We start from the raw sequence: 24006 nt of genomic DNA on the forward strand, positions 1-24006 counted from the left end.
ATAATAAATGCACACACAACCCTGCTCACATAATGACCTCCATTCTAGCAGACAACAAAAACCTCAGGGGTTCTCACAGTCAGCATGTTTTCTCTGAATGTAATAAGAGAGTTGGACGCTCACTTGCAGCAAAAAGCTCCACTGAACCAGATACAGTTAGAAGGATGATAGGTCAGTGCTAACCCAGCTAATGTAACAGATTCATTCACAAACCTCTGCACACACACACAGACAGGTGTGTACTTTATTCAGCTTTAGTCTTATGAAGAGTGACCCAACAAGATTATCAGCCTCAGCAAAATCATATGAGTTTGAACAGAATTTCTACATGTGTGAGATGTTCTCATGCTCTAGTCTTTAGAGAGTATCAGGGTTTATTGATCATATAGAGAATAAGAAAGTGGTTTCTGAACAGAAGTCCCACAGTTTTGAACACAATCTCAAGCTCCTCTGTGAAATCAACATTTTGATTTTGATAGAAAACCTGTCAACAAATCAACGTGACGTCACACCACACAGTCTTTTCCCTCCTCGAGACTTCAGTGGATGTCAGGACAGCGGGCAGCCGGCCTCCTGGTGCTTGGCTAACAGAGAGATCCTGGAGAACGTCTTGAAGCAGCTTGAGCACTGGTACTTTTTCACCTCAGCGTGGGTTTGGAGGTGAGCCCGCAGGTTGGACCGATCTGCGAAGGCTCGGCTACAGTGGAAGCACGAGAAGGGTTTCTCTCCTGCAGGAGGAACACAGAGATCCAGGTCAGTCTCACGTCAGGGGGTTTTAAGTTTAAACCAGGTTTTTAAGAGATCTGGTTTATCAATTTTTTAAAAGTTAAAATCAAATCATACAGAGAAGAGGGTGTGTGTACGTGTGATTACACCACTACCTGTCAACTGAGGAAGAATTATGGTAGTGGGTATCCACATTAATGTCCAATTATCGTCCTGTTGATCCTAAAACATTAATCTGGCGATGGAAAAAAAGGCCAAACTGTTCCGTTCTTCATACAGTCTGTTATTGATTCCCAGGGCCTTCATTAAGTGTTGCAGGGGCTCATGCCCAGAAATAAATACAGAGGAATAAAAACTTTACGCCATATACATATTTGTTTATTGTTCTTCCTTAAAGCTAGGGTTGGCAGTCTCGGAAAACTAGCATGAATTTGAATGTAGCATTTCCTCATGACTCCGTCTAACCCCTCCCCCCCTTCCCCTCGGAGCTCCTCCAAAACGACGCCCCCCCCCCGCTCACATGCACGAGCGCCGCTGACTTGCGACCATATGATTGTGATGGATTCAAAACCAAAACATTCTCATAGTGAAAGTTAAAAACACAAACAAACATGGCTGCTGTTAGTACTCACAACTGCCATGCTAGCATTATCCAGTTGTACTGGTGACACGATATCAGGAGAAAAGTTATAACACATATATAATACAGTAACAACTCTACTGTTTGTTAAACGTGTTCAGTGTAGATGCTCTTAATTCCTACATTGTTGACGGTCAGTGAAGGCATCAGGAGAGGTGTAGAGTGTGTGAGCGGGAGAGAGGAGAGACAAGAGGAGAAGTTCTTCATTCATTCAAACATTGATTGTTGTTTTGTTGGTTGTCATGATCACGGCCGACAGTGACCGGTTATTAAAGATCAACGTGTTCATGACTCGGCTCATCATCACTACAGCGTCTGGACGGACACTACAACATCTACATTTTCTGTAGGACTTACTAAATGTCATTAATTCTTCTGCTTGTTAGAGCCCCCGTGATGAGAGCTTTTTAGACTCTGATCCGGACTACAGTCCTGAGCAAAGCACCTCATCTGGTCAGAGGGGACAGGCCTGAGGTCGAGCGAGAGGGGCAGTCAGTAGAGTCAGGGGAAGCAGAGGCAGGGGACGGGGAGTGAACGCCGGGGAAATGTACGTGCAGGAGGAGGGCAGAACGGCTGGACGGGATTTGATTGGTTAAAAATTTTGGAACCAAAAAAACAGTGATTGGTTGGTGTTTTCCCAGGTTTACTCCAGCTGTAGATAGCAGCTTTTCTTCACTCTTTTTTAAGAACACATCATGTATTGATTACCATCAGGACATAAAGATCATTTTAACCAGTATAACAAAAAGTGGATCTAAATCTGATTACCAACCCCAGCTTTAATGATTGTTAATTGTAGTTTTTTTCCCTTTTCCCTTGTTTCTTAATTCAGGCTCAGGCTGTTTCCGAAACCGCCTACTATACTAGCAGTACATACTGATATGTCCAAAATTCAGTATGTAGTAAGTAGTATGTGAACAAGAGCAAAATCTGCAGTATGCCAAAACTCCCCGGATGTCTACTGATACGGGAAAATATCTCAGTATGCATCGGACCAGTCTGCCTCACGTACTGTTTCCCATAATGCACAGCGCTTGTTCTGCTTTTTCTTTTTCCTCATTTTTTGACGGGAGGAAATCTGTTTTTGGGTGCTGTGAAAATTATCAAATTACATATAAACCACTTCCTAACTTTTTAAATCCTAAATGGATGCTAAATAAGCTTTTTATTTATCGGCTTCGCCGTTGTTTACTTCCGCTTTCCGAAACCGGAAATCCAGCGAAGTCTGGCTCAGCATGCTGCATGACAGATCGGACAGAACAGTCAGACTACATACTAAATTCAAACGCAGTATGTAGTATGCCATACCTACTGCCTACTACATTAGTAAGTAGTATGTAGCAGGCCGTTTCGGAAACAGCCTCAGTGTTTTTATTAGAGTACTTGTGCCCTCTGTGTATCTGGTTTAGTTTTACTTCCTGCCCTCATCTTTCCCTCCAGTTTGATTGCACTCAATAGTTCCACCTGTGTCTTGTTGTCTCACCTGTGTCTGATTGCCCCAGTCAGTATTAAGGCTGTTTTCAAAATGCCCTGCTACATACTACCTTCTAATGTAGTAGGCAGTAGGTATTGCCTGTCACATACTGCGTTTGAATATAGTCTGTAGTCTGACTGTTCCGTTGGATCTGTGTTGCAGTACGCTGGGCCAGACGTCACAAAATTTCCGGTTTGCGGAAGTAAACAACGGCCAAGTTGATAGATAAAATGCTTCTTTAACATCACTTATGATTTAAAAAGTGAAGAAGGGGTTTAGTGCTCCCCTCAAAAAAAGAAGAGGAAAGAAAAAGCTGAATGAGCGCTGTGCATTATGGGAAACAATACGCGAGGTAGACTGGTCCGATGCAGACTGAGACATGTTCCTGAATCAGTAGACATCCGGGGAGTTTTGGCATACTGCAGATTTTTCTCTTGTTCACATACTACTTACTACATACTGAATTTTGGCCAAATCAGTACGTACTGCTAGTATAGTAGGCGGTTTCAAAACCAGCTTGAGCTTTTTTGTTCTTTTGTTTTTAAATCTTTAACTTTGGTCTGCACCTTTAATCCTCCTCCTTTTTGTTTCCCTTATTCGTGACATTTACACTCGGAGCTCTGTGCAGTCCAACTGAACGTCTACAACATTTCCATGAACTACAGCCAGCAAGACAAAACACCAAGGTACACAAAGAGGCTGCAAGAGGCACAGAGCACAACACAAGTGTTTCCAGTAACAAGTGGTGTTTGCAGAAATGAGTCACAAACTTCTATTTTCATCACAGCCTGGAAACACGTCTCATTTTCCTCTGTGCTGCTCGGACAGTGTTGTAAGTGTTGTTTGTATTTATTTGCATTGTCTGTGTGGTTGTTGCGTCTGTATGCACAACTGAAGAAGACCTCAAAACATGTCCTCATATTTTGTTTTAAAAATAAAAATAGAAAAAAGAAAAGTCTGAAAATGGTGAGCTCAGAGTTAGTGAAAACAGAGACGTTTTGAGGTGTGTGTTAAACTGACCTGTGTGTGTCCGTATGTGTCCCTGCAGCAGCCAGGGTCTGGAGAACGCCTTGCCGCAGAGTTTGCACACACACGGCAGGGTGTGTGTCCTGATGTGCATCTTGAGCGCTCCCAGGCTCACATACTCCTTCTCACAGTATTTACAGATGAAGGACTTCTTGCTGCTCCAATCACACGGGAGCTGCTTGTGTTTGTCCAGGCCCGGGAAGCTCAAGTGCTCTCCTTGACAGTCCAAACACTCAAAGTTCTCCCGCCTGCTGCTGCTGCTGCTGCTGCTGCTGCTGCTGCTGCTGCTGGGAGAGATGGCCGGAAAGAGGGTGAGGACAGGGAGAGATGGAGGGAGCAGGCTCTCACTCCTCCTGTAGTCTCCGGTGACATGCTGGATTTCCAGGTTCACTTTCGTACAGGACTCGACTGGTTTGTATGTTTCTGTGAGGCTTGTTCTGTCCGTCTCGGAGGAGTAGCCTGAAAATGAGTGTGGGGAGTTGTTCAGCGAGGGCGGGGGGTGAAGTCGATCTGCTCTGAGAGGAAGAGGAGAGGAGGAGAGGGACTGGGGTCTGTGCGGTGTGTAGAGACTCAAGGCTGGACAGTGATGGCAGGCTGGGATGTAACTGTGCTGAGGATGTTCTTTGTGAGGGTCGCAGAGAGCTTCTGTGAAATAAACACATTCATATATTATAGTTTGAGGTACATCAGGTGGAGGTGTTACTTTTCTCTACACTGGCTCTGAATAAATCTCTAATTGGAGTGTCTACACTTAAAAATGTCATTCATTAGAAGTCTGTTCAGCATTCAAGGAGAAAAGAATCACTGATTTGGAGTTGGGCACATGGTGACCTCAAGTCCGAGATGAATGTTTGCTCTGTTTTTGGTCTCTACCAACTTCTGAGAACATATCTGGCTCTTGTTCTGTGTCATTATCTTCATGTTCACGAGTTAGTCTCCAATCCTATCTCTCGGGTATTTGCCGCTGATCAAAATATTGAAAAAAGCTCAGCTGCTACAATCATGATATGTCAGACTAGAGAGTAATGAGCTGACACTCAGTGAAAACAGCAGATGGGAACCAACAGCACATTAAAAATATCTTTACATATATGACACATTATTCTCAGATCAATTAGATCAGGGGTTCCCAGACTTTTCAGCCCACGGCCCCCAAAATATTGGTGCCAAAGACTTGTGACCCCCACTGTCGCTCAAAGTGATTTAAAGCTGGGGTTGGTAATCAAATTTAGATACACTTTTTGTCATACTGGTTAAAATGATCTTTATGTCCTTATGGCAATCATTACATGATGTGCTCTTAAAAAAGAGTAAAAAAAAACCCTGAGAAAACACTAACCAATCACCGTTTTTTGGCTCCCCAAATTTTAAACCAATCAAATCCGGTCCAGCCGTTCTGCCCTCCTCCTGCGCGTACATTTCCCCGGCGTTCACTCCTCCGAGTCCCCGTCTCCTGCCTCTACTTCCCCTGACTCTATTTACTGCCCCTCTCGCGCGACCTCGGGCCTGTCCCCTCTGACCCAATGAGGTGCTGTGCTCAGGACTGTAGTCCGGATCAGAGTCTAAAACGCTCTCACCAACAAGCAGAATAATTAATGACATTCAATAAGTCCTACAGAAAATATATATTTATTGTAGCGTCCGTCCGGACACTGTAGTGATGACGAGCCGATTCGTGAACACGTTGATCTTTAATAACCGGTCACTATCGGCCGTGATCACGCCAACCAACAAAACAACAATCAATGTTTGAATGAATGAAGAACTTCTCCTCTTGTCTCTCCTCTCTCCAGCTCACACACTCTACACCTCTCGTGATGCCTTCACTGACTGTCAACACTGTAGGAATTAAGAACATCTACACTGAACACGTTTAACAAACAGTAGAGTTGTTACAGTGTTATATATGTGTTATAACTTTTCTCCTGATATCGTGTCACCAGTACAACTGGATAATGCTAGCATGACAGTTGTGAGCACTAACAGCAGCCATGTTTGTTTGTGTTTTTAACTTTCAGTATGAGAATGTTTTGGTGAGGACCGCTTTTGAATCAGTCACCATCATATGGTCGAGAATCAGCGGTGCTCGTGCATGTGAGCGGGGGGGGGGGGGGGGGGGGCGTCGTTTTGGAGGAGCTCAGAGGGAGGAGGGGAGGGGTTAGACGGAGTCCTGAGGAAATGCTACATTCAAATTCATGCTGGTTTTCTGAGACTACCAACCCCAGCTTTAATGTGTCTTCATTTAGCTGGTCTGTAGAAAATGACCCTACCTCTATGAGCATGTGTCTGTGTTTCCTGTGCTGTTATGAATTAACCTGCTGCTACTGATGCTTTTGATAATTCACTGTTCACTAACCCTAAACTTAGGAGTCATCTGGAGAAAAGAATGAGAGAACACATTTTCTATTTTCAAGGTTTTACTTCAAGTTTAGCTTCTATTTTTGTTGATATTTTTTACTATAAATGAGTAAAATGTACTATTTTTAGATAATTAAAAAAACTAAACATTCCGGAAGACATCTCACGACCCCCATTTGTGTTTCACGGCCCCCAAAGGGGTCCCGACCCACACTTTGGGAACCCCTTATTTAGACCATATTTGTTTTAAAAACACTCATCCCAGAAGTATCTGGTGCTGCAATACATCAGGATAGACCGCTGGTCTTTGTCTGAGTTTCTATTCACATCAATTCTTATAAAGATGCAGTTATGGTCGTATCATACTCCTCTCTGTTTAATGTGAGCAGCAGTGTCGACTGTCACTGTTTTGGACATTAATACAAGGCATTCATTCAACAGATACCCACTTTTTGAGATCAGATTCAACAAACCTTCACAGTCCTGATAAGACAAAATAGCTGAGTTGGTGAGTCCTGAAGTGAAATAAGTCACCAACAAGAAGGGAAACATTTTCAGGTACTCTAAATCCTGATCTTTACTCAAAACATCCAAAAGTCGAAATATTTTTCAGTTCAGAGATACACACAAATACAGAGACTGAAACATTAACATTTTTAAGTATTAACACAACATCACACACCTGTGAGGAGTTTATGTAACAGACTGAAATGAATGCTGGTGTTTCTTGGTGCGCTGTTGGGCTAGCATTCTAAAACCTGGTTTATACATCTGTGTCGAATCTACAGCGTAGCCTATGTGCCTTGGTCTGCGTAGCTCCCATACCTACTCAGAGGCCTACACACGTAGCTGACGTGCACCTCCTCCAAAATGTAACTACTAGGGATGACCACAATTAATCGATTATCGATTAATTGATTGTTAAGAAATGACTCGAAACACGCATTTTTGTTATCAATTTTCCGTCACGTGGAACAAACATCATGTGGTCTCATATTACACTCAGCTATCAGGGAGGTGTTTGAAGTTTAAAGCATGTTTTGATGTGAATCAGCTGTTAAAGGTGTTGCGCACAGCGGAGACGCTCAGCTGGCGGCTGCGGCTGTGCATCAGGTCTCCATGTGTGCTTTTTTAAAGAGGATCAAAACAAAACTGCTGCCAACAACGACATGGGCACGAAGGTTCACAACCATGAACAGGACATTTCGCACCTTTAGATACGAAGGCAACAGACGGGTGGGAAATTCAGGTACGCTATGTTTACAGACCAGCAACATCAGAGCCGTCTGAGCTTTTCTGCAGCTAGACTGATTCTGACCCGGTTGCGCTCCCGGCTGACACCTGACCGAATACACATGATTATTTATCTCAATAAGAACGAGTAGACAGAAAACTGGACACTGTGAGTCTGAAGTAATTTTGTGTTAGTAGTCTCAGGCTTCACTTTATAAGACTATGTCCGCGTAGTATATTTTTATGAGCCTGATCGTTGATATTCTGCGTGTCAAACATGTACCCGTATTCAATCCTGTCAGTTATTTGCATTTTGTTGCTGTAGAAAATATAATTTAGGGGGGAAACAACGTATTCGGCATTGTTTTTGACGTAAGAATAATAATGTTTTTTTTTTTAACAATTAATCGATAATTGATCGTTAACATTTCCAAAAATCGATCACGGAAAATACTTAAAATGTACATCCCTAGTAACTACGCGTCTAACTCGCAAGCCCTGTGATTGGTCTGCTTGGAGGCACTATATTTCCTGCATTTACAGCACTTCTGAAATCGCCATCTGATGTCTCCTCACTATTCTTCATGTAATCATGTCTGTATGATAAACAGCAACATGTATCAGCTGTAGATTAACAGAACACGCTCTGAATCTCTGTGGAAAAGTAAACAGAGATCGTAGCGGGGCCGGAAGCAGGCGACCGGCTATCAGAGAGACCACACTGCCCTCAAGAGTTTGGGGAGAGTATTGCTGCACGACACGGACACATCGACGCACAAGTTTGTAGAGCTCACGCCTGCCTTGACCACTGCTGCGTAGGGTCAATGCAGAAACCAGGCTTAAGCATGCGCCCCATGTACCGAGGCTATTAGTCGTTGTCACAGCGGTTGTTGGTTGGACACCCTGCTGCGTTAATTTGCTGCGTGTCCTCCCCCACATTTACTGATTCTCTTCAGCTGTCCTATCCAATCAGGGCAGAAATACTTAAATAAATAACTTCCTAAAACATATTACTGTATCTTTAATGCAAAAAAAGACGTAACAAGATCGTCCATTTCTGTAATATGATGGTCAATGTTTGTAATCACTACCACAAGGTGTGTGTCAGATGTGAAAGAATCCAACACACTGAAGGAAAGCCCTTTTCCATTTTCCACTGCAAACATCTTCAACAAGTGAGTGATTCACTTGAAATCAATCCTCCAACGTAACCCACAGGGGGCGCCAAAAAACAACACAAACCACAGAAACTTAGACTCAGTGAATGTGAGGCATCTTTCAAAACCCAGAGATCACCATCCGAGGTCTGTTTGAGTCAAAAAGTAAAGTTTCTCAGCCAACATCACAGCTTCCATCTCCCCCTAACTCGGTAAAACTCCGTCTTATTACCATCTCTCCTTTCAGCGCTCTATTCTGATGTTAATGGAAGTTCATCAATACAGTGGGATGGGGAGGGTGGAGGGTGGAGGGCTCAAGCTTGCTTTAAGGGCTGTATTGGAACAAATACAAAGGTCGAGGAAGGGATTTGTCAGGAGGAGCCTGGAAGGCTGCTACATGGGCTCCTCAGGCTGTGTAATGGGGCCCTTCTGGTCTCTCAAGGACCTCGGGACAAAGACGCAACTCTTTGGGGACGGATTTTGCACCTGCTAAACACAAAAAACACATTTTTGTTTGTGGTCAGACTGAACCTTTTACTTCATGCAGTTATTCATTTAAGTGATTTTGTGATGGAAAAAGGGTCAAAAGAAGTGTTTACATCTTGAGAGGTGGTTTTGCTTTATACTTGTAGTGGTAAAACTACAGGACTAGGACTGTTGCAATATATTGCTATAACCATTTTTTAAAATAATGAACTGTTGATGTAGGGATTAAAATAAGCAGACAGTGATACTGTGTGACTCACTGCTTTATAGTGGGGGGCAGGAGTGCTTCTTCACGCTGGTTGCTGCCAAACATAAGGAGGAAACACGAAGCAGCAACAGAAGAAGACTCAGTTACCAGCTAGCTAGCTTTTAATAAAGAGTTGTGTGTGGCTACTAATGCAGCACAGGTCCTGTCAGAGGAGATGACAGATGAAACGAGGTACTCTACCCACAGCCACAATAAGGTTCCTCACCACTTTGGGAGCTTTCTTGATTTTGAATAAAGAATAGTGTGTTTGAGGAGAACACATAACGCAGATTCACACGCAGAAGAAGGCGGGGAGTTTTCGTTCACGGGGCTGGTGATGTGAATAAAACATAACTTTGAACATCATTAGAAATGGATGATGACATGTCAGGAAGTCAGTTGCACTTACTGGTAAAGCTTATGAAGTACAGGGATGATAATGTTATCGTAAATCTTTTTGGGCCACGATGACCGTGAGGTGAAAATCTGATATTGTGACAGGCTTGTGTGGGACTACTCAAATATGTAAAGGTAAGTAAGTAGTAGAAGTAAGCAATATAAGCCTTTACTGTTGTAGCTTTATTGTTATAAAACACAAACACCAACTTCCAATTCTGTGGATCTACGTACTTCATGACACGGAGAGCCGTGACCGAAAAAATGTATAAGACGTGTGAAACTTCATCCTGAAAAATATATACATTTACTTCTCCACATTAAATACACAGTAGGTCCCCTACATAAACATGAATCCAATTAAATAAAAACATGGTAAGTCTTTCCTCACTGCGAGCAGAGCAATGAAACCTGTGGGTGATAGATCTTAAAGGCTAACTTTAGCTAAAGTTTCCAACTCCCTGACCAAAGGTTTAGTGTCCTAAATGTAATGTAATGAGTCATTAACGTGCCGTTCACTCTGGTGTCCTGTTTAAGTTTTATTGTGGTTCTGAGTTTAATCCTAGTTTTTTATAGCTACAAAGTAAATTGTGCCTTCTCATGAGTGGGGCACAAATAACAAAGCAGTGTTGCAGTGACTGAGTTTGACTTGCTTAAGGCTGATTTATACTTCTGCGTTGAATCAACGGCGTACCCTACGCCGGGGGTCCGCGTAGCTCCCGTACCTACGCCATGGCCTACGCACGTAGCTGACGTGCACCTCCTCCAAAATGTAACTCCCCGTAGAGCCGACGCGGACCGCAAGCTCTGTGATTGGTCGGCTCGGTGGCTTTGTCTTTCCCGCATTTACAACACTTCCGGGATCCCGGACATCGGCCGCACATCGGCCGTGAATTTCATCTCCTCCTCTCTATTCTTCATGTAATCATGTCTGTATGATAAACAGCAACATGTATCAGCTGTAGATTAACATAACACGCTCTGAATCTCTGTGGAAAAGTAAACAGAGATCGTAGCGGGACCGGAAGCAGGCGACCGGCTATCAGAGAGACCACACTGCCCTCTAGCGTTTCGGCGGAGAATTGCTGCGCGACACGGACACACCGACGCACAAGTATGAGGGGCTCATGTCCGCGTCAGCCCCTGCTGCGTAGGGGAGACGCAGAAGTATAAATCAGCCTTTAGAGGTTACTAGTGAAAGCCTCAACATTTGTTTTTATTTTTTTAATTTCAAATGTCCATCAGTTGGTCAAACAACAAATATGTTTTTAGTCTGCTGGAAGACGTAAATGCACGAGCAAGCAGCAACCTCTGCCCGTGCGAATTGAAGCCAATGCAGAAGTGCTAAAAACTGCAGTTCATCGAGGATCCGCCTGAGGCTGGCTCCTGAAGTAACCACATACACAACAATTCAAAAAAGACGATCTTTACAGCAGAAATAAACATGTTTACAGCCTGGTTCAAAAAACGAGTGTAGCCTGGATAGCTCATTTCTCGATCGGCACACACTGTACGGGGGGTGAATTTCTTCATAACGCGGTCATTCCGAAGATATTGAGATTACTAGTTTTCCATTATGAGAGGCACAGCTGACTTGACCGACAGGCGGGAACACTGTAGCTGTTGGCTAGGTCTGCCTCTTGACATTACACTCACTCGACAGCAGTTATGTTGAGTTCAACATTTCCAATATGGCTCCCGCAGATGATCGGCCTCAAAACAGCGCTTCAGAAACAGATGGGTGAAGTCACGTATACTACGTCCATTATCATTCACAGCGTATGTGGACGAGCCTGTTCAAAAGGAGGTTTTATTAAAAGAAAAGGGATTCAGAGAAGACTTGACTCTGATAGCCCAGTTCCTTTAGAGAACATTGTTTGGCATTTGTGTGACATGTGGTTACAAAGAGAGTATCACACTGGAGTAACAGTACTGTCAAAGCCTGAGTTTGTCAATCAATCAATCTTTATTTGTATGACACTTTTACAAGGTCTAGACCGTACTCTTTCAAATTATTATCAAAGATCCAACATCAAGACAGGATAAGACTCAGTCTTACCCTACCTTAATCCACCATGAGCATTGCACCTCACAGAATTTAGCAAGTTACAGCGGCGAGGATAAACTTCCTTTAACAGGCAGAGACCTCGAGCAGGACCAGACTCATGTTAGACACACATCTGCTGAGACCGAGTTGAAGTTGGAAAGAGGGATAGAGGAGAATAAGAGAGAGAGGGAGCGATGATAGTGATAGTGTTTGTAAGATCCTTCTGGAGATCATATGCACATCACTTCAGTCTCTGGATCTCACACGTCATAGGAGTCAGAATTTACCAGAGGGGGTGTTCGCTGTAAGGAAAGAGTTACTTGCCTGTATGACTGATGTAAATATATATATATTCAAATCTGATATAAATCCATAACCTCAGTCTCACTCCTATCAAAAATCAACATTTCACCAACATAAATACCTTACGATGTTTCGCAGTGACGGAAAGGTGAAAATGATTTAGCTTCAACAACAAAGGCGTCTTATCAATCTCTTCTTAACTTTTAACCTCAACAGGTTTAGTTTAAAAAAAAAGGTTTTTCCATTATAATAACTGTGTTCAAGGATTGTTAGTCACTGAACCTCTTTGGGAAAATGAGTTTACATAATTAAATGTTGGATTAAACTCCTGCATTAACAGTAATTATAGGAAATACTACTTTAATACCAAATGAATGCAGTATTTTTCCTTATAGAAGTGAAATGAGTATTTGAAAATGCTACTTAAATGTTATTATTTGTGTGAAATAAAGTCTTAAGAACTACCTCATAACTCCAGGACTCCTTCTTTAATCTACTCTCCCTTGACCTGAACAGATGTGATTCTCTTCAAACAGCTGAATCCAGTCTTACCCTCAGTCTTTGAGTCCAGTCTCCCATAGTCTGCCTTCTTACTGCTCGGATGCTTCTTTACCAGGAAAGACCTCGGCATGTTGTCGCCTCTTCCCGGGACGAGGTGTGGAGTATCAGCGGTCAGGAGGGACCGTGCTGGGTTCACGGAGGGACCGTGCTGGGTTCACGGGGGGACCGTGCTGGGTTCACGGCGGCGGGCGGATGGGCGTCTGTCCTCTGCGGCCTCGCGCATTCTCCCGCTGACTGGCGACGGTCAGGTGTGAGCCAAGGGTCGCGCGGGGGAATTTCCATAGACATCAGTGTCGAACCAATTATAATGAAAGGACAAGTGCAGGAGGCGGGCTCTGTGTGTCAATCAGCATACCCCAACAAAACAGGTGTATGAATGGTGATAGGAGCTCTATAGAGGCGCAGGAACACTTCACACTGCCAAACACTGAGGGGGAGGAGGGGGGAGAGAAGGCACACACTCAGGCTGAGAACCTCTCTCCACTCCTCCCTCATATGAAACAGCATGAAGACTTTTAAAAAATATGAACTGAACACTTATTTCTTCATCTCCAAGTCACCACGACATGTATGCCTAACCTGCTCTACATTTTTATTTTATTGATTACTTTTTAAAATTTTAAATGGACAGGCCCCAAACTATTTAAGCGACCTTTTAACCCCCTATTTAACCCCCCAGGTCTGTGGATGCATCTCTGCTGGTTGTGCCAAGATCCCGCCTTAAAACAAAAGGTGACTGGGCCTTTTCAATCAGAGCTCCATGTTTGTGGAACTCCCTGCCACTGACAATTAAACAGTCCACAAACTTAACTGCCTTTAAATCCTCACAAACATTTTTATGTAAGAAGGCATACCCCTAATTCTTGAATTTGCTCTGCATTCAGATGTCTTGTTTTGCGTCTGTCTTTTTTCTCCCCCCTGTTTGCACCGTTTTCTATGCTTTGTAATTCTCTGCTTTTTTGTTGTGAAGCACTTTGTAACCTTGTTAAGAAAAGTGCTATATAAATAAAGTTTATTATTATATCATATTATTATTATTACATATAAAGTGACAAACCCTCAGTTTGAATTGGCATTGAATAAAGCATCTTGTTACTATTGTGTCATTTTACTTAAAGCTGGGCTGGTAGTCAGATTTAGATCCACTTTTTGTTATACTGGTTAAAATGATCTTTCTGTCCTGATGGTAATCAATACATAATGTGTTCTTAAAAAAGAGGTAAAAAAAAAGCTGCTATCTACAGCCGGAGTAAACCTGGGAAAACACCAACCAATCCCTGCCATCAGGAGCCAAATGATGAAACCAATCAAATCCCGTCCTGCCGTTCTGCCCGCCTCCTGCAAAGCGTACATTTCATGTTTGTTTGTGTTTTTAACTTTCACTATGAGAATGTTTTGGTGTTTTCTTACCGCTGAGTGAGACATGAGTTGACGTAGTGCAAAACACAAACCATGTGCTGAGGACCGGTTTTGAATCAGTCACCATCATATGGTCGCCAATCAGCGGCGCTCGTGCATGTGAGTGGGGGCGTCGTTTTGGAGGATCTCCGAGGGGAGGGGGGAGGGGTTAGACGGAGTCCTGAGGAAATGCTACATTCAAATTCATGCTAGTTTTCCGTGACTACCAACCTTAGCTGTAAGTAAAATAAAATAGTCTAAACTTAGCAAATTCAATGCATTGTTAAAAATTAAAACCATGTTGGGTCTTGTGTGGATCTCACTTCTTTGTCATGTGACTTTTTGAACAATCTGTTCAGAGCAGCCTGCCAGTATTTTAACTTAATATTTGTGTAGTATTTAAATATGAAGAATTTTAATTCCATCTCTTCAGATGTTTTTAACAGGTTAGCAGTCAGCAGGTCAGTATTTTACAAGAAAGGAAGGGTGACAGTTGTTCTGCAGCAGAACTATGTTTTGTTTTGGTTTGAAGAAGAAGCCAAGACCCGGATTTTCCCAGACAAGTGAACAACAAACTGTAAATAAAGTAGTTTACTTTCAAAGGTAAAGTTCTGCCTATGCATTAACTAATCAGTATTAAAAATCAGATAGGCCAGAGAAATTTTTTCTGTTGGAAGAGAAGTTTTGTTTTGACTGAAGTTCATGTCCTCCATGATATTTCTGCACTTTCATGTAAACCTTTGAGTGGAACTTCTACCTGTAATAGAGGATTACGCGCCATCTTCATTTCATATTGCATTGGTATATCATTTCTGCAAAGTTTCCATCAACAAAATCTATCTAAAAGTAGTATGGGAGATAGAGCCTTCAGTTATCAGGCCCCTCTCCTTTGGAATCTACTACCAGTCAGGGTCCGGGAGGCAGACACCCTCTCTACTTTTAAGAGTAGGCTTCAAACTTTCCTTTTTTCTAAAGCTTATAGTTAGAGCTGGCTCAGGCTTGGACCAGCTCTTAGTTATGCTGCTATAAGCTTGGACTGTTGGGGGAACTGACACACTGGGATCTTGTCTTTCCCTCTCTCTCTCCTCAGTCTGTCTGTCTCTTATTTTAACTCTTCCTGTCCCATTAAAGTTACTAACCATAGACCTTTCTGGAGTCCCTGAGCTCCCTTGTCTTGTAGGTTCCTCTGGATCTCTGCTGCTGTGGACGTGCCAGACTCCAGCTGCTACAACTACTACTATCTGTCTCACCACTATCATCTCTCTCTCTCTTCACCTCCCTCTATCCCTCTCTCCAACACGGTCTCAGCAGATGTGTGTCTAACATGAGTCTGGTCCTGCTGGAGGTTTCTGCCTGTTAAAGGAACTTTGTCCTTGTCACTGTAACTTGCTAAATGCTGTTCATAACCATTCAAATGTGTTACTGAATGATGCATGTTCTTCTTTAAATGTTGATCATGATCTGACGTGGTTTAATTCCAAAGAAGGTTAGAAAGTAAAATCTTTGTATATTTAAAGTCTGTCGAGATTGTTTAAAGATGTGTTTGTGTTATTTGTCAGTGTGGAGAAATGCAAATGAAACGCCAACATGTCTTCAGTTACATTCATGCTGTGAGCCACTGTGTGCCTCTTAATTTATTCCAAGCGTGATGAGGTGAAACAAGACAGTTTAACAAATCTACAAATTCTAACACTCACTTTCTTTTTAACATCATCTTAAAATGCATTCCCTTTCCAACCCTTCCTCTCACTGCTGCTCAGTGCTGTTTTTCTATCTAATGGTAGCAGGGAGATCTGGGAGAGATACAGTGTGAAGCAATAATAACAAAGTCCTGTGTTCATAGAGTGATAAGTTCAGTTCAGGGATCCATGCTGTGTTTGACTCTCTGGTCACCACTAAGATGCATTGCAGTTGACAGCACGGGGACAGTCTCAGCACGGCTGATTGTTCCTCTCCCAGCCCGGTCTGGGTGTGGTGTTCACTTTGTACTTGGCCGGCTGGAGGACCACACCAAACTTGCCCTCCAGACTGGGCAGAGGATGGCCTGCTGGGACAGTGAGGGTGAAGCGCTGAAGGATGCAGGACAAGAAGAGGAAGAGCTCCATCTTGGCCAAGGCCTCACCGAGACACACCCTGACCCCGGCACCGAATGGAAGGTAGCTGGCCGAGGGGATGATCAGACCAGTGCCTTCACTGTTCAAGAACCGACCTGCACAGTGGGAGGACACAGAAATGAGAAATAAAACACACCGTCCACGGCCCCTGCTAAGGTGGTTGGGAAGGATAATGCAAATTTACAAAAGATGAAACACTTTTAGAAGACATATTTACATTTTGGAAAACAAAATGACTAAATCAGAAAGACTTTTACAAGTGGTGAGACAATTTTACAAGTGACGGAACATTTTTACCAGTCCCGGAACAAATTTACAAACAGCAGATTCTGACGAATGGAGAATGTACCAATGATTTTCAAAATAAAAGACGTCTGTCATATGAAAATGTGCAACTGTCAGGGAATTAATATGTATGTAATGTATATTTGACATTAACAACCCTGTTTTCACTACAATATTTAGATTCAGACTGATTAGAGAACACCTCAAAATGTGTTCCTGCCAATCACAGCTCTATCTGATTTAGAATTTCAAAATAAAAACCTTTGGAAATATAGCATATAAATGTATTTTGAAAAAAACAACAAAAAAAACAACAGAAAGAAGAATAGACTGTTAAGGAAGAGGGGGAAAAAATTACAAAAATAAACTGACAAGAAAGAAAGAAGAGAAAAACAAAAACGAAAGAGAAGAGAAAGACAAGAAGAGATGTAAGATTTATTCTTGAGAGGAGAAGAGAGATCTGTGAAGGAGATGTGTGTATGCAGTTATGAGAGTGTTTATGTGTATATTGTAATTTGATAGGTAGGTAAAGATTATTATATGAACAACCTGTTTTATCTGTAAGAAAATTCAATCAATGCAATCCAAATGCAAGCTAAAGGACACTTCATGTACACAGTGCAACATTTCTAATTTAATATAGAATACAGTCTAGACCTGATCTGTTTGTGAAAGTGTCATGAGATGACATTTGTGGTGATTTGGCGCTATTCAAATTAAGATTGATTGATTGATTGATTGATTGATTGATTGATTGATTGATTGATTGATTGATTGATTGATTGATTGATAAGCACAAAACATGTTGGAGTGGACATCTCACCAGGGTCGAAGAGTTCTGGGTTTTTCCATTCCTTTTCATCGTGATGCAGAGACCACAGGTTGATGATGACTCGAGTTCCTTTCCTCACAGAGAAATCTCCGATGCTGTGGAGAAGCAGAGAGACGACACAGGGAGGTTATGAAGTGTTCTGTAACCCCGACACGGTCTCAGCAGATGTGTGTCTAACATGAGTCTGGTCCTGCTGGAGGTTTCTGCCTGTTAAAGGAAGTTTGTCCTTGCCACTGTAACTTGCTAAATGCTGCAAAGTGCTCTGCTCATGGTGGATTAAGATGAGATCAGACTGAGTCCTGTCTGTAAGATGGGACTGGATCTGATCCTGTCTTGATGTTGGGTCTTTGTTAATAATAGAACATAGAGTACGGTCTAGACCTGCTCTGTTTGGAAAGAGTCTGAGGAGAACATTTGTTTCCTCTTGATGTTTACAGATTTGATATTGTTTCCTGTGGATGAAAGTAATATCTATAAAAAAAAAAAAAAATCCTGATCCATCCATCAGTTCAGTGATCAGCTGCATTGTTATTTTCCATCCTGTAGGAGGTGTCTGACAGTGAATGGTCCAGTATGAGTGTGTTGGCAGTGTTGAGAGTACCTGCTGTCACTGAGGGCCATATGAGGGATGAACAGAGGGGCCACAGGGCGGATCCTTAACACCTCCCTGATGGTGGCCTCCAGGTAGGGCAGGCTGCCTCTGTCACTGAGCTGAGGGGCCCGGTCCAACCCCACTTTAGTGTCCAGCTCCTCCTGGATATGTCTCTGCACCTGAACACAAACACACACCATCACTGTGAGACAGATTCACACCCTGCACCAACAACACAATTTATATTGGTGCATGTTTCTCACTGGAGCTGCAGAGGAGTGGAGAATTTGAGTAATAGCACTATAGCACCACACATTTTAGCTCTTCAAACGGTCTCTGAAGCTTCTCTGTGATGTTATAAACTCCAAATCCTCGTCAGGTTACAGAGGAGAAGGGTTGAAGTCTGATTTTATATTCTTTAATCTGTTATTTATGTATTTCCTGAGTTTTGAAATGTGGAAATAATAGAAGCAGCCACAACTGATGAGATATCTCCCGATCAAACCGACTTGCATATTAAAAAACTGTAAAGTACTTAAACTGGGAATAACTACCCCTATTTCAATGAGGTCAGTGTGGCCTCTAGTGGTCCCAAAAGGAACTGCACTTAGGGGCAAAAATCAAGACAGCATCTTTTCACCTGAGCTGTAACAAGTCACAACACGACTCCATAGATTGATAAACACATTTCATCATGTGACAGGAGGACAGAAAAACTCTTATTGCACATTTAGACAGAAACTTTCACACCCAGACAAACCCCCACCTGGAGCTTTACCTGTGGGTAGTGGATGAGGTATGCGACGGCCCATTTGAGCACGGTGCTGGTGGTTTCCACTCCGGCTCCAAAGATGTCTCCCACGGTCATGAGGAGGTGGTCGTCACTGAGGCCCACTGAGTCTGCACTGATCTCTGCGCTGTTGTTGTTCTCTGCGCTACGCTTGGCTCTCAAAAGAGCATCCAGGAGGTCTCTCTGCACGTGGTCACTGTAGTCTGCCTGGGAGGGGACACCATGTTGATGTTCAGGATTCAAACTGTGACTGTGTATGGTGGGCTGGGTTTTCATGGGGTTGACTTTTGATCTGGACTGAACATCTCCATGCATTTGTTACCTCTAGGTTAGATTACTGTAACTCCCTTTCATCAGGCTGCCCTAATAAGTCTCTAAAGACTCTTCAGCTGGTCCAAACCACTGCAGCACGAGTACTGACTAGAACTAGGAAGAAAGAGCACATCTCTCCAGTGTTACCTTCTCTACACTGACTCCCCATAAAATCTAGACTAGAATTTAAAATCCTTCTTCTGACCTACAAAGCTCTTAAAGGTCAGACAGCGACATATCTTAAAGAGCTCATAGTGCCCTAATACCCCTCTAGAACACTACACTCCCAACATGCAGGCTTGCTCATCGTACCTAAAGTCTCTAAAAGTAGTATGGGAAGTGGAGCCTTTAATTATCAGGCCCCTCTCCTTTGGAATCATCTACCAGTCAGGGTCTGGGAGGCAGACACCCTCTCTACTTTAAGAGTAGGCTTCAAACTTTCCTTTTTGATAAAGCTTATAGTTAGAGCTGGATCAGGCTTGGACCAGCTCTTAGTTATGCTGCTATAGGCTTAGACTGACACACTGGGATCTTGTCTTTCCCTCTCTCTCTTCTCTCTGTCTGTCTCTTACTTTAACTCTTCTGTCCCATTAAAGTTACTAACCATAGACCTTTCTGGAGTGCCTGAGCTCCCTTGTCTCGTAGGTTCCTCTGGATCTCTGCTGCTGTGGACGTACCAGACTCCAGCTGCTACAACTACGACTATCCGTCTCACCACTATCATCTCTCTCTCTCTTCATCTCCCTCTATCCCTCTCTCCAACACGGTCTCAGCAGATGTGTGTCTAACATGAGTCTGGTCCTGCTGGAGGTTTCTGCCTGTTAAAGGAAGTTTGTCCTTGCCACTGTAACTTGCTAAATGCTGCAAAGTGCTCTGCTCATGGTGGATTAAGATGAGATCAGACTGAGTCCTGTCTGTAAGATGGGACTGGATCTGATCCGGTCTTGATGTTGGGTCTTTGCTAATAATAGAACATAGAGTACAGTCTAGATCTGATGTGTTGATTCATTTTAATCTCATCAGTTACAGGACGTTACGTGACGTTGGGTTCAGCTGTACCTTGTGTTTATCATATTGATTCTGTAGAAGTTGGTCTCTGACTCCAACACACTGTCGGAGGAGGTGAAGGTCTGCGTTTGGGAAAATCTGTGAAGAAAGATAGATGTCATGTCAAAACTGTTGTTGTGTTTGGTCCTTTGATCATTCTGATTTTAATGCAGTTACATTTGATGATCTTATTAGGTTTAGTGGAGAGATAACTTTTCATTCAAAGTATCACTGCTGTTAGGAAACTTGACCCTGCATCTCACACTGTTAAATACCTGCTGTCCCACTTTTCATTGAACATATCCCACACTCACATCCTGTTCTTCACATCTCATCTACCTGTAACCAGGGGAAGATGTCCACCAGGCTGTCCTTTGCCACTGTGTCCACGATGCCTTGGCTGTAGCTCAGCATGGCCTCAAACTCTGGGTCTCCCCGCTGGTAGGAGGAGTTGAAGCAGAGCGCGCAGATGACGTTGGTGACGGCTCGAGTCAGCTCAGGAGACAGATCCAGGGCCAGTCCAGACGCTGACGCCTCAGACAGGATGGAGCACAGAGACTGAGCCTCTGCACAGACTGAGGAAGAGACAGGGGACAGACTGCAGTCACGTCCTCACATGCTTATTTGGAACTTCTTTACACTGTACCTGTGTCTCTAAGTCTGACTCTTCCTATTCCAAACACACCCATAAGCCTCACTGTTATAGTAGTTCATGTTGACACACACACGCCACCCTGCTGCCCCAACACACACAGTGAGGTCCTCTGAGTACTCAGGAGTCAATGGAAGCTGTTTTAAAGTCTTTTTGTGGTGTGTCAGTCAAGTCAATTCCCATTTTACTGACATTTTAATTAAAAAAAGCTGATGTTGAAGGATCAAGATGAGGAAATCACTTGTTGCAACCAGGATCTGGGTTTAAATTGACTTTAGCAGTGTACACATGTGATGCACAAGTTTGTTTAGTCCAGACTGAAGTGCAACATTTTTGGTTGACACTTGCATGAAGATTTATCTGAAGAATTGCCAATGCAAAAATAATTTAGTCTATGTAAATGAAACTAATTCAAAGCCCTTATAGACTAAACTTTTAACCCTGAGACCTTTATTTTGGACCAGAGAAGTAAACAAAGTAGTTTCAAAGGAAACAGTTTGTTGGAAATATCACATTACAACATTAACTTTCATTTCTCTGCAGATGATACGCAATTATACGTCCCACTAATTGGTAGCCACAGTAACTCTATGTTGGATGTCTCATAACTGCCTCCATCTCAATAATATTTCTAAATCTGAAGTCATCTTTTCGGCCCCCCAATCTGACCTCCACCTTCGATAAGAACCTTGGCCACCTCTCCACCACCTCTCCACACATGTCAAGCCTTGTGCCCAAAATCTGGGGGTCTGATTTGACTCAGAGCTCCAATTCGACACTCACATAACCAAAGTCACTCAGTTCTGTTTTCTCCAGATTAGCAATATTGCAAAACTCAAACACTCACTCTCTCACTCAGACCTCCAAGTCATTCATGCCTTCATTTCATCACATCTGGATTATTTCAATCCCCTGTTTTCTGGTCTCAGTCAAAAATCAAATTTGCGCCTACAGCTCCAAGACTCAGCAGCCAGACTGTTAACCAACGCATGAGACAAGAACATATCACCCCCATTCTCGCATCCCTTTACTGGATATCTGTTAGGTACAGGATTGATTTTAAACTTTTACTTTCCACTAACTTTTAAGAGTTTAGACAAACAGCTCAGAGTTTAGACAAACAGCTCCGTCTGACACCCGGAGCCGAGCTCCTCTGCGTGCACAAACTACACTTCAGCCTCTGCTGATCTGGGCGTCCTGTGGTCCTAATGCCCCGGAGACTGCCTACGTTCCTCAAGTAGACGTCTCCTCTCAGTTCCCTCAACTCACTTTGTCACTAAAGGTGAAAGGGCATTTTTTGTTGGGTCCTCCCTACCTGAGGAAGTGAGGTCGGCTGAATCAATATCTTCTTTTAAATCACTCCTCAAAACCTACTTTTATAGAAAGACCTTTTTAGAGTAAATCTGCTGATTCCCTGCTTTTTAATTTATTGTTATTTTGGATTAAGATAAGATAAGATATACTTTATTGGTCCCCCATTGGGGAAAATTATTTTGTTTCAGCAGCTTACAACACGGGACAGGAGAATACAACAATTGTACTTACATAGTTAAAGATATAATAATAATAATAATAATAATAATAATAATAATAATAATAATAATAATAATAATAATAATAACAACAAAATTATAATAATAGAGATAATACTACTACTAATAAAAAATAAATAATAATGATAATAAAAATAATAATCAAGGTAAACTAAAATAAAATAGTATATAGAACAAAATAAAATTTAGCAAATATTACAGATATACATGTATACGTATATGTATGCTTCAATCTTATGAACAGATAGTAAGGTAAGATTTTAGTCTGTTTTATTGTGACTCCAGTTTTACTGTTTTATTGTTTTAGTCACATCCTGACTGTATTATACCTTTCACTTTTAACAGTTCAGCTCCTACACTTAATGTTTTTCTATTCTTTTTAATGTTATTTTAGTCTGTGTGCATTTGTACCCTTGATGTAAAGCACTTTGTAACTGCGTTTTGAAAGGTGCTATATAAATAAAATGTTCTATTATCAAACAAAGACAGAGAGAGAGAATGTATGTTGTTATTATTTTTTTGTAATTTGGCAGATTCAAATAGGTTTAAAGTGAGAGGTGTCTGAGTTGCAAACTAAAAACCCTTTACAGATATGTCTGAGCAGAGTGTTGGAGCTGCACTCACCGATCTTCTCAATGGCAGCAGAGCCCTCTCCAAACATGCACAGAGCTCCATGCACAATCTTCCTGTGGAACCTCCAGGTAGAGCTGTAGTCTCCAAATGCAATGTCCTTCCCATCTCTGGTCAGGATATCTGTGGTTACCTTCATCACACAGGACAGGGGTGAAAAGGAACAAACATCAGCCGCCACTTCAGGAGAAGAAGAAGAAGAAGAAGAAGAAGAAGAAGAAGAAGAAGAAGAAGAAGAAGAAGAAGAAGAAGAAGAAGAAGAAGAAGGAAGAGGAGGAGAAGAAGAAAAAGTTTACCCACTGTTCTGGGTCTTCCTGCAAATATCTTCCCCTTCTTCATTAACACTTCCTTGGCGTGTGTGTGATGGTTGACGATGATGACACGATGAGAGCCCAACATCAGGGAGTATGTCTGTCCATATTTCTGCTGCAGTTCTTTGAAGAGCACATGAGGAGGATGTGGGCTCCGTAAACTCAGAAGACTGCCGATGAGTGGTAGAGCTGGAAGTCCAGGGGGCTCCTGCAGGCCGTGCACAGACTTCCTCCTGAGTTTCAAATGCAGGGCTAAGAGTGCCAGACCCACGACCAAAAACACACACACACACAGAAACCAAACCATATCTGCAGCTGAGGGCCCTGACAGAGGGGTCTGGCTCAGTGGAGGTCGAGCATCACAGAAAGCAGCTGAGCAGGAGGGCTCCGAGCTGCTGCACTGGCACACTTTTATGCAGCTCCTTCAATGCCAAATCCTTGACTCTGAATATGTAAGGCTGGGCCAATTTAAACAAGATAAGACGACACTTGATTCATTGAATCTTTGAACATCCATGACGACATCAATCCACGAACGAGGGCACTGTTACAGTGTCCACAGACGGGTGTTATCAGGGAGTGAAAACAGCTACTCTAAACATTTCTGTACTAAAGAAGGCTACACTTTTAGCTTTGTACTGTACATGCGTATCCAGCTCAGTGAGAGATAACATTTCCACTTCAGCTACATTGCGAGACTTCTAGAACATTTTACAAACTACTTACAAAATATTTTTTTACATGCTGTTTATAAGAGCTCTGTTATGACCGAATTTCCCTCCCCAGGATGAATAAAGTATTTCTGATTCTGATTCTGATTAAGTGATGTGCTTCAA

At 42.6% G+C, this 24006-nt stretch overlaps 2 protein-coding genes across 2 annotated transcripts; both read right to left on the reverse strand.

Moving 5' to 3' along the window:
• Positions 1–213: 213 nt before the first annotated feature.
• On the reverse strand, positions 214–13060 carry LOC117811134 (zinc finger protein SNAI2-like). Its single transcript, XM_034681222.1, has 3 exons — positions 12646–13060; positions 3861–4511; positions 214–728 (listed from the first exon to the last, which is right to left on the reverse strand). The coding sequence occupies exons 1-3, from the start codon at positions 12722–12724 to the stop codon at positions 550–552; spliced, it is 909 nt and encodes a 302-aa protein (XP_034537113.1). The 5' UTR covers positions 12725–13060; the 3' UTR covers positions 214–549.
• A 2584-nt stretch (positions 13061–15644) lies between these two features.
• LOC117811972 (steroid 17-alpha-hydroxylase/17,20 lyase) lies at positions 15645–23571 on the reverse strand. The gene is made up of 8 exons (XM_034682482.1): positions 23160–23571; positions 22854–22992; positions 20364–20599; positions 20037–20123; positions 18654–18872; positions 17885–18054; positions 17275–17378; positions 15645–16261 (listed from the first exon to the last, which is right to left on the reverse strand). The coding sequence occupies exons 1-8, from the start codon at positions 23475–23477 to the stop codon at positions 15984–15986; spliced, it is 1551 nt and encodes a 516-aa protein (XP_034538373.1). The 5' UTR covers positions 23478–23571; the 3' UTR covers positions 15645–15983.
• Positions 23572–24006: the final 435 nt, after the last annotated feature.

The sequence above is a fragment of the Notolabrus celidotus genome, chromosome 4 (genome assembly GCF_009762535.1).
Source record: "Notolabrus celidotus isolate fNotCel1 chromosome 4, fNotCel1.pri, whole genome shotgun sequence".
In the NCBI taxonomy this organism is placed as follows: domain Eukaryota; kingdom Metazoa; phylum Chordata; class Actinopteri; order Labriformes; family Labridae; genus Notolabrus; species Notolabrus celidotus.

Bases quoted from the DNA above. Each gene is read 5' to 3' on its own strand.
- LOC117811134 (XM_034681222.1), bottom strand. From the start codon at position 12,724: ATGCCGAGGTCTTTCCTGGTAAAGAAGCATCCGAGCAGTAAGAAGGCA. The intron at 4,512-12,645 runs GTAAGACTGGAT...TTTATTTCACAG, and splicing joins ACTGGACTCAAAGACTGAGG to AAGCTCTCTGCGACCCTCAC. The intron at 729-3,860 runs GTCAGTTTAACA...TTCCTCCTGCAG, and splicing joins ACACATACGGACACACACAG to GAGAGAAACCCTTCTCGTGC.
- LOC117811972 (XM_034682482.1), bottom strand. From the start codon at position 23,477: ATGGTTTGGTTTCTGTGTGTGTGTGTGTTTTTGGTCGTGGGTCTGGCA. The intron at 18,873-20,036 runs GTACAGCTGAAC...GTCCCCTCCCAG, and splicing joins ATCAATATGATAAACACAAG to GCAGACTACAGTGACCACGT. The intron at 16,262-17,274 runs GTGAGATGTCCA...CCCACTGTGCAG, and splicing joins CCCAGAACTCTTCGACCCTG to GTCGGTTCTTGAACAGTGAA.